The 12,941-nt window shown below is 35.8% G+C and overlaps 1 protein-coding gene and 1 long non-coding RNA gene across 4 annotated transcripts in view; one reads left to right on the top strand and one right to left on the bottom strand.

Moving 5' to 3' along the window:
* Window positions 1-12,941, bottom strand: part of LOC131993996 (ankyrin repeat and KH domain-containing protein mask-like) — a 47,116-nt gene extending 34,175 nt beyond the window's left edge. The window contains 2 exon segments of the mRNA XM_059361412.1: window positions 6,451-8,139; window positions 12,767-12,941. Coding sequence (XP_059217395.1) covers window positions 6,451-7,908 — 1,458 coding nt within the window. The 5' untranslated portion in view covers window positions 7,909-8,139; window positions 12,767-12,941.
* LOC106089321 (uncharacterized) lies at window positions 2,287-6,438 on the top strand. Of its 3 annotated transcripts, none has more exons than XR_009397348.1 (4): window positions 2,287-3,153; window positions 3,218-5,381; window positions 5,894-6,187; window positions 6,245-6,438. It is a non-coding gene; the product is annotated as an uncharacterized LOC106089321 (long non-coding RNA). The 3 variants fall into 3 exon arrangements; XR_001221589.2 differs by having other exon boundaries at window positions 2,294-3,153; window positions 3,218-3,777; window positions 5,900-6,187; XR_001221588.2 differs by having other exon boundaries at window positions 2,294-3,153; window positions 3,218-3,777.

The raw sequence follows: 12,941 nt of genomic DNA, 5'->3' as shown, positions 1-12,941 counted from the left end.
CTTTGTTTGCAATCCATATGGGTTTAATAAATCTAAAGAATGATGATAATCACGTGACTTAAATTGATATTCAAATGTATAAATTTCAAATAACAAAATGTGTTCGATTGTTTAAATTGTAACCGGTTTCCATAAATTATTTTCCTATACATTTATCTTTGACAATATATTTGCCGGTAAAAGTTGACTAATGACGTCATCATTGTAATGTGATTCTTTCTCATTCTGTTACACCTCTAAATTCCACAGCACTTTCATAAATATCCAAATATGATGGGCGTTTCGATTTCCAAATGAAACCATCGGTGAGATTTTCGGTTACAACATAAATACGGCCTTTGGGATACGAAAGTAACAAGAGAAAGAAGGATTCCTTCTATTAACATCTAACTAACGTCGAATGAAAAAAATCTCTTGTAACTTACGAATTTTCTCATCCGCTAACCCAGACATATAGAACTAGTTCTGCAAATGTTCCATAGTTTCTTCCAGGACTCAGTTGCAACCTTAGTAAACCATCATGTTTTGCATTCAGATAGTACTCTGTCATATGAAGGGTGCTATGTGGATCTGCCCTGTTTAGTTTAGTTTTCAGCCCGGTTTAGTGATCATTATGACCGCTTTCAGAAGACAAAAATCCTTTCCGAGCGTAGACAAAATTATCTGCTGTCCAAGCAATATCTTATCGCAGCATCCATACAATTATCATTTTGTGAATAAGTAGCACTGTGCAGAGACAGCAGTGTGGATATTTTTGATCTAGGAGACATAGGCGGCCCACACCTGAATAAGTAGACCTCCCTCGGCATAAGTCGTGATAGATTCAAACACCTCAATTTTATTTCTGTTTTCTAATAGGAATGGATTGGCGCCATTGTTGGATGTATTAATCGGTGGTTGTTGGATATTATTCGTCACCTGTCACCTGTCTCCTGCAACCAAAGTTGCAGACTAATAAATACAAAATTTCGAAATGGACAAGTACGGTCCATTTTGGTCAACAACTTGATGTAGCTCATATATATATATATATATTGAAAAAGTCATTCAACGAAGTTGACAAATGTGATCCATGGTGGAGGGTATATAAAAATGGGCCGGTCGAACTTAGCACACTTTCTTTTTTTAGCTATTGTTGAAAGAGTTACAAAATCTTTACAGGGAAACATACCTAACTCGATATGGATCATTTTTAAAAAAGAAAAATAAACATATCCATTTGTTGGCGATTTGTCGGAGGCCCCATTTCACGCCCTAAAAGAACTCCTCATTACACTAATTTTCAAAAACCCAAGATCTCGGAGATGGGTGGTGTTATTCAAGCGAAATTTTTTTGTTTTGTTCGGTTGGAGTGCCCAAAATCCGTAGAATGAATTTATAGACCAATGACGACTATATGGGGATTCAAATGAACGGTACTTGAGCGTATAAAACGTATCTGGTAATAATGGACAGACTTAGCAATAGCTCACAGATTTGATTTTTATTCGGATTAGAAGCAGTGTCAAATTGCGGAACGAATTAGGGCGTTCTTGGCGCAGATATTCAGTCATATCAATTGGGTTAAAAATTGCGTTTCGTGACAATAAAAAAACGTATTAAGTTTCGCCGTGCCGATTTTTGGAAACCCATCACCAGGGATAAAATTTCTATCCTGTGTTTTCACAATATGAGACTATTTGCATCATATTTGTTTTATATGCCCAGAAACCTTATACTAGTCCCGGCTTTAAGAGAGAAATTGGTTAAAAAAAATGCGACTTTTATGGGCTTAAGACCCTAAATTGACGGACCGTACGGTATGACAGCTATATCTAAATATGCTCTGATTTGGACTATATTTGGTTCGGATATCGGGAGGCTCAATACAACCCACTGTTTCAAATATCAGTGAAATGCGATTATAAATATGCTTGTTATGGCTTAAAGGTGGATGAGGTTTAACTAAGTATAGTACGACTAGGACCAAATTTAGCTAGGATTACGAGGGGTTTAAAAGGATTCACCGCTTAAAATTTAAACAAAATATTACAATTAATACGCCTTTTATGGGTTCAAGATCCTAAATCAGACATCGGCCTATATGGCAGCGAAATCTTGAAATAGACCTCGAATTTTACAACGACCAGAAACATGTATATATACCTTGTACGGACGGAAACTAAAAGAATATTAATCAAATACGTTGCTTTAATGGCCTTTACTTGCCGGAAATCGAGTATGATTCTTTAAAAAGATCGAAACGTCAATTTTTTCTGAAAAAAAAAATTGACTTTTTGTTTATCGGAAAAAGTCGACTTTTTAATTTCACTTTTGGTCGTTAGGAGTTACAATAATGATGTTGGTACCAAAGCCTAATTTGAATATATGTATACTTTGCCTATGAATGAATATTTGTTTCTCGACAAGTGTTGTTCGGCGAAAATTTCACTGCCGCTGGGTGTCGACTTTAGTAACAAATTGTTTTATTCATCTTTAATAGTTAACTAACCTGTGAACCACTGTCAACACTTCGCCAAGTTAAGACTTTATTCATTCATAGGAACAAGTATACAATACGATTGTCCAAGTTGTACATTCACGTGTTTTTTGTTCTATATTAACATATGTACAAACATTCATACAACCTATTTGGTAGAAACAAATAACGATAAGTTTGCACTAAAAACCTATGCGTGTAGTTGCTGTACGACTCTTTGTCTCTTAGTCCATATTTCCGGCTACGGCCTTCTTACCCGCGTATATTCACATTCGGTTGTTCGTTAAAATCCGTCCTTCCTTCTCAGCATTTATCATCTGTCTTGGTCAAAATTTTTATAATTCAACGGCAACAAAAAGAAGAGAGCAATCAAGCAAGCAGACAAACGTTTTTTTTTTTTTATTTTACTTTTTCTACTAATATATCTGGCCTCTTATGCTTTAGATATTTCTCCTTTCTTATGGACAGACGGTGGCGAGAGTGTAGTGAGTCAAACTGTCAAGCTCACAAACAGAAATGCTGCCATTTCTTTACAATCTTCTTTGCTGTAGTGTTCGTTCATTCGTTCGTTGTCGTTGAGAAAATGTACAATATCAACAAATAAAGTGTCCAAACCGAAAACTCATAAAATACGCAAAAATATACATACACTCACGCCATACACATACAATGGGGTATGTATGCACATACATACATGCACACGTACAAAAAAAACAGCACAATCATTTCTCATTTCAGTCTTCAAAAACTCGAATGGTCGTTGTCGTAAACAACAAAGTGCAAAAAAAAAATTAGGAATACTACCATAAAAACGCGCTCTGTTATTTGATTGCCTTATAGTCAGCCATCAGCCAGAGACAGCGACAGCGACTGCAGAGCCAAGATCCGATCCAATCCGATCCGGTACCTCCGCCATCCATCTCAACACCACACCACTACTACCATCAGAGTCAATCAATGTTTATTTTTTTCAATTCATTTTATTTTTTGGTTTTTTGTGCCACTGCGAACCATCGAGCAACGAGCGAGAGCTGTTTAATGTTTTGTACTTTTTCTTTGTCGTTCCTTGTCCGTTCTGTCAGAATTACAAACGCCTGATTTTAAGCGTATTTCGAGCAAAAGTATACGCTTCGTACGTGCGTGTGCAGAATAAATTCGTCAAAAAACACACGTAAATTACAAAGCAACAAACAGGAATCACCATCACAATCATCATCATCTGTTTTTAAAATAACCTTCAATATTTTACAAGTTTTAATAAAACACAACAACGATGGACGGACTACTTTGCATTGAAGGTGTTATTTTGCTTTAAATCAAAATATTTTTCTATTTCAATACATGTCATGTGGCAGGCAGAATGGCAAAACTTTTTTAGATTTATTCTGTGACAACCGGAAAATAGGGGTAAACCAATGAAGGGTTGATAGAACATAGCTCCGTTCGTGTACTTCACCAATAAAAATTTGCAAAACCAAACACTAACTTAATTTACTTTTTTTTACTAGTGCATAGGTATGGAGGCCACCGTAGCGCAGAGGTTAGCATGTCCGCATATGGCGGTGAACGCCTGGGTTCGAATCCTGGCGAGACCATCAGAAAAAATTTTCAGCGGTGGCCTTCACCATCTAATGCTGGCAACATTTGAGGTATTAGGCCATTTAAAACTTCTCTCCAAAGAGGTGTCGCACTGCGGCACGCCGTTCGGATCGGCTATAAATAGGAGGCCCGTTATCATTGAGCTTAAAAACTTAAATCGGACTGCACTCTTTGATATGTGAGAAGTTTGCCCATGTTCCTTAGTGGAATGTTCATGGGCAAAATTAGCATTTTCATTCGCATAGGTATGGGCTCTCCTCTTCAAGAGGCGTTGCTCGGTTAGTTGTTCGAATTTCAGTTGTTATTATGTTTGGAGTTTTCTCAATAAGATTACATACATTTTATTTAAATTTCAATGTAAGTAAAAATAAAATCAGAATTTTTTAGACCGCAATGAATTATATGACAAAACTACTAAAAAAATTTATATATCCAATTGTTATCCGTACTCTTTCATTTAAAGTATCTACTTAAGTCTGGTACTATCTTCGTTTTTCACATGGGTTTTCATGTTTTTCACAATTATTTTTTTTAAACGATACACAAATAACAATGTTATTATATTTTTACCATAAGTAATGAGGGAAAGTCCTACTGAATGAAATCAGCAAGTCCTCTATTTGCTTTACAATTTATAATCTAAAAAAAGAAATCTGTGAAAAATAACGCGAAGAGCGAATATAGAACCAGCCCCTTCGTGAGGGATTCTGGTCATTTGTAAAAGGAGTAAAGGCCAACTTCTCTGGCTATACGAACACTTTCATAACACGATCAGATATTCAATTTCATGGCAGCCGGCTATACGTACCGGATTGACACGAAGGAGGTCTTCATCGGCAAGGGCTGCCGCCTCAGCAACGTTACCGTTGGAAATTTTCAAAAAGTGACACAAAAAGTGTCATTTGTTAAAAAAGAGTGGCATTTTATTTTTTGAAATGTGGCACAAAAAGTGTCACATTTTTTTCGTTTTTAATTTAAAAAAAAACTGGAGTAACAATAACAAAAGCATACCTTCTGCTTTTTATATAAACAACATAAAAAATTGGTCCAAAATTTGGCTCAATATTTTCATAAAAAACAACAATGAAACGTGTATAACAAACACAAACAATTCAGTTCTTTTATAAAAAACAAAAAAAGGCGTATAAAAGATAAGTTCGGTCAATCCAAATCTTAGATTCCCACCACCGTAAATCAATCCTAGGTTTTAGGTCGAGGCTTTTTGTAACCAAAAACCCAATTCAAATTTGGACGGACGCACGGACTTCGCAAAATCGATCTACGATCTACAGAACGTTTATTGGTAGGTTTTAGAATAAATGTTTAGGCGAGTTGCAGTGGTGGGTATTTAAATACTTAAGTGATATATGGCACAAACATAAACAAACTCTTTTTTTTGTCCATTTACTCTCGTTGATGTTAAATTTTTCAAAAAATTTGAAATTTTTATGCGATTTGTTGGACGACAAACAATACATAATCTCTACATAGTTGCATTTTTGAACAAGTGGCACAAATAGATGGAAAAGTGGCGCAAAAATATTAAAAGTATTGCATTTAGTATCAAAAAAAAAGTGGCGCCCAAGTGGCACAACGGTAACGCTGCGCCTGAGTGTATAACATACTGCTACAACAACAACAACGATCAGATATTCAGTCACCCGATTTATAAAATAATTGAAAAATTAATTGAATATGGTCAATCAGATACAAAATCTAGTAGAAGATGGCGTCATGCGGCCAGTTGCCTATAATTTTTCAACTTCAATTTATTTTCATTTTTCCAAAATTTTAAATGGAATTGTTTTCTATAAGTTTCAGAATGATTCCTCACTCTCTCTATACATAAAAAACGGGTTAAAAAATCTGGATGTATGCTTGTAACCGTGGCATGTCCGGTTATACTCTTACGAATGCTGGCTATATTTGTGAGTTATCCTGCCATGTTAAAATTTCTCTACCAAGCGGTGTTTTTATGCGGCACTCCGTTCGGACTCGGCACAAAAAAAGGAGGCCCCTTACCATTGAGCCCAAACATTAATCGGATTGCACTCATTGATATGAGAGAAGTATTCCCGATTACTTCATGGAATATTCATTGGAAATTCAGTAAGTAGTAGTAGTATGCTCTGAAAACCACATAATGGAAATTAATGTGTGTGACAGTGTTCTAGTTTTGTTGTTTCTAGAAAATCACTCAAGGCCTTTGGAAATCTTTACTTTAAAACTTAAAATAGAGGCGAAATAATACGACATAGGTATACCTGGATAATGCAAAATGCAACCAAAATGAAAAGATGACCTTAAAACGTTCTATTATAACATCAGAATAAAAAATATATTATATACGTGTAGTAAAAGTGCTGACTTACCTCTGAAACGGATTCCTCGTCGGATTCCGAAAGATCCGTAACTGGCGGGGGATACAATTCGGTGTCGGTATCCGAATTATCGCTTGTGATTATGTTCTGCAGGGCATTCGAAATTGCATTCACAATGCCCACCGATGATGAATTCGAAGATGTGGATGTTGAGTTTGAGCGGGAATTTAGTTTTTGTTTAAGTGCTGCAGCAGCAGCGGCGGCCGCCTGCGCACCAGCGCTCGATGAACCACCCCCTTTGGCTGCTGCTGCGGCAGCCGCCGCCGAACCAACCAGCAATGGTAACGCGGAAGAGAATTTCAAATGGGCATCTTTCGACGACCCCCCTTTGGCCGATGATGAGGCAGACGATAACGCAGATTTACCGGTTGATGCAGCAGCAGCAGCCTGTTGCTGCAAAGCCAAGGCTGCTGCAGCCGCCGCAGCTGCTGCGGAAGAGGATTTCTTCAATCTTGAAGAATTGCTGCTGCTGTTGCCACTGGCTGTGGTATTGGAGATTGACGCTGCAGATGGTGAAGATAATGATTTACTTGAGGTAATTGTGTGTACAGTACCGGTGGCTGTTGATGTAATAGCCGGTGATGGAACTGTATTTAAGGCTCCCAAATCAACATCTCCAGCAGGTATTGATGTTGCAGATGTCGATGTTGTTGATGCTGATGTTGTTGCTGCTGCTGACGATGATGCAGATGATGTGGCGGAATTGTTGTTTGTGATGGTTGCGGTTGTGGGATTAGCGGTTGAGACATTCGCGTTTGATGTTTTTGACATCTTATTGCCATGGGCAGTGTTACTGACTGCAACGGAGGTGGTGGAGCTTGTTGAAGCGGCGGATGAGGTGCTAGTGGAATTATTATTACTGTTATTATTAACTTTTAACTTGATTTTCGAAATGGCGTTATGGCTGTTGGTATTTTTCACCCTAGCAGCATTGGCCAAATTCGTGGCAGCGGCAGCAGATGCAACAGCACTATTGTCCAACAAATCGTTTGACGATGTCGCTGGTGTTATTGATTCCGTTGCATAGGAATTGGAATTGGAGGCAGAGGAAACTGAGGAGGAATTTTGACGACCTGCTGTTGCTGCAGCAGCAGCATTGCCCTGGCGTGAGGATTTCTTGCTGTTGCCGTTGTTAGCGGGAGTAGCGGCAGGTGTTTGCTGAGAATTTTGGCTATTGTTGTTGTTGTTATTATTATTAGTAGCAATCGTGGCTATTGTGGCAGCTACTGCGGTAGCTGCGGCCAATTTTAAACTATTGCCGTTGCTGTTATTATTATTGTTGTTGCTATTGCTATTGCTATTGTTTTTCTTATTTTTATTGTTGGACTTTGTATGCTGCTGTTGTTGTTGGTTAATGTCTACTGTTCCTTTGTTAATGTTGTTGTTATTTTTCGAATTTGTCCCAGCCGTTGATTTATTCAAATTTTTGTTTTGATCATCTTTATTCATTTTCTATTTTTTTGCGATTTTTTTGTTTACTTTATCTGCACAAATTTTCGAAAGAATTTTGTTATATTCTTGATTATTATTATTGTTGTTGTTATGGTGGTAGTATTTTTTTTTCCTCAAATTGAATCACTTTTTCGTTTATTCGTTATTATACTGCTGACTTCTTTTTATGTATTTATCTTTTTTGTTGAATTTCTATAACATTCTTTCAAGCTCTTTGTTCAATTTTCTCTATGGGCAGCAGGAGAATAAAATACAAAACACAAATAAGAAGGAGGAAGCAACACTATTATAATTTTAGTCATTTTTTACACACTATGCTTTAGCGAATGTAATTTAAAGAAAAAAAAAACAAGTGGAAGCGACACAAAAGAATATGGGCACCCCATAATAGAGGAGCGTACGCAAGATTTAGAGAGACCAAGAAAACGACAACAAAAATTTGTGAAAAAATTGTTATCCATTCCTAATACGACTATTGCAATTTTTTTATTAATACTCCCTGATTTTAGGAAGCTAATAACGCCCGTCCCCCAGTTTGGCCGTAAATGCACAAAAGCTTTCTGTGAAATTGAGTTACAAATGTCAAGACTTTAAAATCACAACACTTACAAACATTTATTTCATTACAATGTCTTGTTGATACGTGTTTGAAGACCCCTACGATACGATTACGAATAATTCTTTGTTCACATATAAGAGGATGTGAGAAATATATAAAACAGCTGATAAGTCATGTTGCTACGCTCAGGCAGGGAATGCGAACAAAGGAACATTATTTTAATCATCGTTGCAGGGATAATGAATACACAACGAAATAATATCAACATTTAGTGAATAATAAATAATTGCAATACAAAAAACTAGTACTAAGATCGACTTTCCATACAAAAAATTGCAAAAATGCACAACGAAGGTTTTCTAATTGAATGAGAGAATCTTTCCCATTTTCTTAAATGAGAGCAGGTTATATGTGTGGCATTTGTATGTGTGTTTAAAAATAACTCCCTCAGGATTCACTGAATAAGATTAAGCCAAGCGATCAGCCGACTTACAATTTTTTCATTTTTTAGCAGTACTTGGCATTGTGGATGTCAAATTGTTATCTTTTTACATTTATTCTTTTTTTACGTTTTCTCCCAATTGGTGACATTTTCAATCGGTGTTCATGGGGCCTATCCACTTTGTTATCGCAAGGACCTATCCTTCTATTAGTGAATCCTGGAACTCTCTAAGCCGCTATTACACGGCATGTAGTTGTCTAATGACATCTCACTTTTTGTATTCACATGTAATTTAAAATGCTTGTCAAAATTGTCGATTTACATACGATTCATAATTTTTCCCTCACACCTGTGTTATTTTCCTATGACATACAAATTGTTAAAGTTGTGAGAAAGGTTGTTAAACGATAAATTTGTGTAAGCAATTTTATTTGGGTTTGCTTTCTTTTATTCGACTGGCAACAAAAACAGCTGATTTCTGCTGTTGGCAGAAGGAATAGAGCAAACTCTAAACCAAAAAATTACATGTGCTATTTTGAAAAGCTGTAGTTGTTGTTATTTCATTTGTATCACACGACATGTACAACATGTGCTAAATTTGACATGTCATAAGACACGTACATAATGTGTATTGGTACTCTATTCTGCTTTTCAAAAAAAAAAATAGTTATGGGGTCTATTTCTTAATATGAACCGTTTTCGACAATACTTAACAACCTTTGTGGTCGTCATAGAATAAAAGATTGTGAAAAATTTGAAAATACGCAATATGTATAAGTTTTTGGGCCTGTTCGTGATTAGAATAATGTAAAAGTGGGAAAATTTTAATCGATTGAGATTTACAAAATTTATTAACTTTTCTAGGTAAGATAATAAGGTCACGCTATGCAATGATTCTCATAAAAGCTTTTACAACACTACAACAATTGGTACAATAATTACCCAAGTATGTATACTCAATGTTGATAGTTATTATAAGAAGCAGTGCAGTAAAGTAATTATTTCATAGGAGTAGGAGAATTGATCGCAAAGATTACTGAAAAAATATAAACTTTAGAAATCCTTATTTAGGACTTGCAAAAAGTAGTCTAAACGCATTTAGCTTAATAGACTACAATGCAAGAATGCGTATCTGTTCGAATAGCAACTTTAACAACTGACTTTATAAACCTCGCAAGTCGGGATGTGTATATTATAGGAACGATATTGAAGTAAAAAGTGTGTGGAATTATGTATGGGAAAGTCAAGAGTCTGAAAATGTCTTAAGCCCAAACCCAAACTTTATCCCTATCAGGGCAATATGACTCCAAAAAGATTTGAGTTGCACAAAGGCTCCGCTAAACTCGACAAGAAGTTGTGGGTACCCTAGCATTTTGTTCTTTCAATTACCATCTTGTTTTTCAATTTGTTAAAACAAGAATATTTAAAGGAAACAAATATTGTCGATGTTTTAGCAACATAATTGCAAGTGGAGTAAGCGATCCTTCGAAATATCGAAGCAAGGTCGTTCTGGTACAAAGACCCGATCGAAAGTTGCACACACAGCATTAACAATTTATGTACACAAATAAAAGCTAAAGAACAGTTGATCTAATCAATTATTAAGTGTATTCGTGTATTCAAACATTTGTGAAAATTTGCACAAATTTTAACTGCAATTTTCTAAATCACTTTCGTTGTTCATTCGCCCTACTCTTATTTTAATTTTCATCATTCGTATCTTTGCACAAAGTGCATTTAAAAATTCCGCAAACACACCTATCTATACTAAACATCTGTGACACAAGTGCTGCAAGCATTTAACCGTCAGTCCTTAACTAAAAGACTTAAAATACTACTTATAATAACAAATACCTACAACGAATTTAAGAATTCATTACTTTTAATTTCTGTACTTTGAAAGGTTCAATCGAATTCGCCCTCATAATAAAGCAACGAGTAAGTGTCATTAAGAACGAATGTTGCAGCCACGATCAATAATTTAATAAAAAAAAAACAAGTCGAGACAAATGGGCCACATGATTGACTGATTCACTGCTCAACTCAATGCCTGCATAAGTACGGAAATAGCGGTATAAACTCAATGCAACTCCCAACAATTATGGAAAGTGAGGTTTTTTAATTGATAGCATTTAATTTTCCTATTAGGGAATATGAGGAACATGGTCTTTTGGTCGTTCAGTCGGTCTTCGTCTATGTGCTCTATGCCCTCATATATAATCATACTTTTTGACTTTTGTCCTTTCTCTTCTTCTTTAATTACACGTTTACTCACTCAACAACGCTCTCAAAGACGAAAATGGTGCATGAGATATCAACTTAATTGTTTGTGCTCTTCCCCCATTCTCCTCACACATTGATATTCATATGAAATGCATTTTTTGTTTTCATTCTTCTTAAAAATTAGCAAACAAAAAAACTAATATAGACAAAAAGTGTGGCCACTAACTAATAAAAAAAAATTCAATATAGCACGTACAGGCGTAAAAACAAAGCAAAACTCAAGGAATTTCTAGCAATTACGGCGATGACAAGCAACGTCTGCGACGAGTATGGCGATATGATGATGTTGAACTATTTCCATACCACAGATTCTTCTGCAGGATATTAGATACTGTAAATGAAGTGCAATTTTGCCACAAACTTAATAGGAATCGCCAACATTTTAAGTGGAAAGGGTAGAAAATAACGAAATTATTGACATTTTCTATAGATGAATAATAATAAAAGAATTCACAAACACTCGCACCACAGTGAACAAATACGGTGCGGCGAAATCAAATAAACCCAACTCACATCCACTCGGCACAAATGTTCACTCTCTTACACACACACACAGATAAACGTCACACATCGGTGGGTCATACAACACACTTTTCGAAACTCACGACACAATGGCAACGACAACGGACTCCGACGACGTCGGCCACATTAACTACACCACACAAAGAGAGACGTGCAACGAAATTGAACTCAAAAAGGAATTGAAAGATGAACAACGACGATGATGGAAAAATGTTGATTAAAGGGGCGTGTTGGTAAAAAAGGGCGTTATAAATTCATAAGAATTTTATATAATTTTTCTTAAAAACATCAACGTTCCCGTCTCCACACCAAATTTAACACTTTTTCTTTATAATTATCAATAGAAGCCACAAATTTGTTTCATCATAATGCTTCGATTGGCGACGTCAAGAAATTTTTTCTTCTCTTCACACAGACAAAAATCAGGTTTTCAAAGCCTTTCATTTTCACATTTTTTGCCTTTGATTTTTTTCTTTGGCATATTCTTTTTACAAATTATATAAATTCCATTGAATTCATTGAACTGCACAGCTATTGATAATTTGAATATTAGTTTAGATATTCCTGCAGCAGAATTAGAAGAAATATTTTAATTATTCACCAAATTTTTTCAAGAATTTTCACGATGTGCTAACGAAACTTCAACGAAATTCATTTACACACATTTTTACACCGACTTTAACGAACGAAGACCAGAGTACCATTTTGCGGCGAATTGGTCATACGGCGACATTGAATTGTATGAAAAATTTGCACAGGGCTGCTTAGGAACGTACTACAACGGTTGATTTCCAAAAAATCAACTCTTCGCTCACAATTATCATTAAGAACATTAAGGCCAGCCACCGTCATTTATCCCAACACACGGGTTTCGCAACCTCTGATTTTTTTAGGGGAAAACTTGATAATGGATTTTACCAAACACACTTCTCACTTGCCATCTTTTTAATAAATATATTTTTACTTCTGCTTTTATCTTCTCCAAAATACACACAATAAATACCAGGAAAAAGCAGTAGTATTTTTTGTCTATTTTTTTCTTCACTTACAAACTAACCTCAATTTGTATGCAAAAACGCGTGTACTCTTTGTTGTGAATTAAAAGTGACTGAGTTTTAAGTTTTTCGCTATATTCTCACTCACTACTTGGCACACAACACACACAGTTGTTTTATGGTGTCACTGCTCTTTTTGGCCGAAGAACAAAGAAATAAATCATTAATT

This window comes from Stomoxys calcitrans, chromosome 2 (genome assembly GCF_963082655.1).
Source record: "Stomoxys calcitrans chromosome 2, idStoCalc2.1, whole genome shotgun sequence".
NCBI classification, from domain to species: domain Eukaryota; kingdom Metazoa; phylum Arthropoda; class Insecta; order Diptera; family Muscidae; genus Stomoxys; species Stomoxys calcitrans.
Note: the sequence above shows the minus strand (reverse complement) of the source record. Positions and strands in the feature narration are given on the sequence as shown.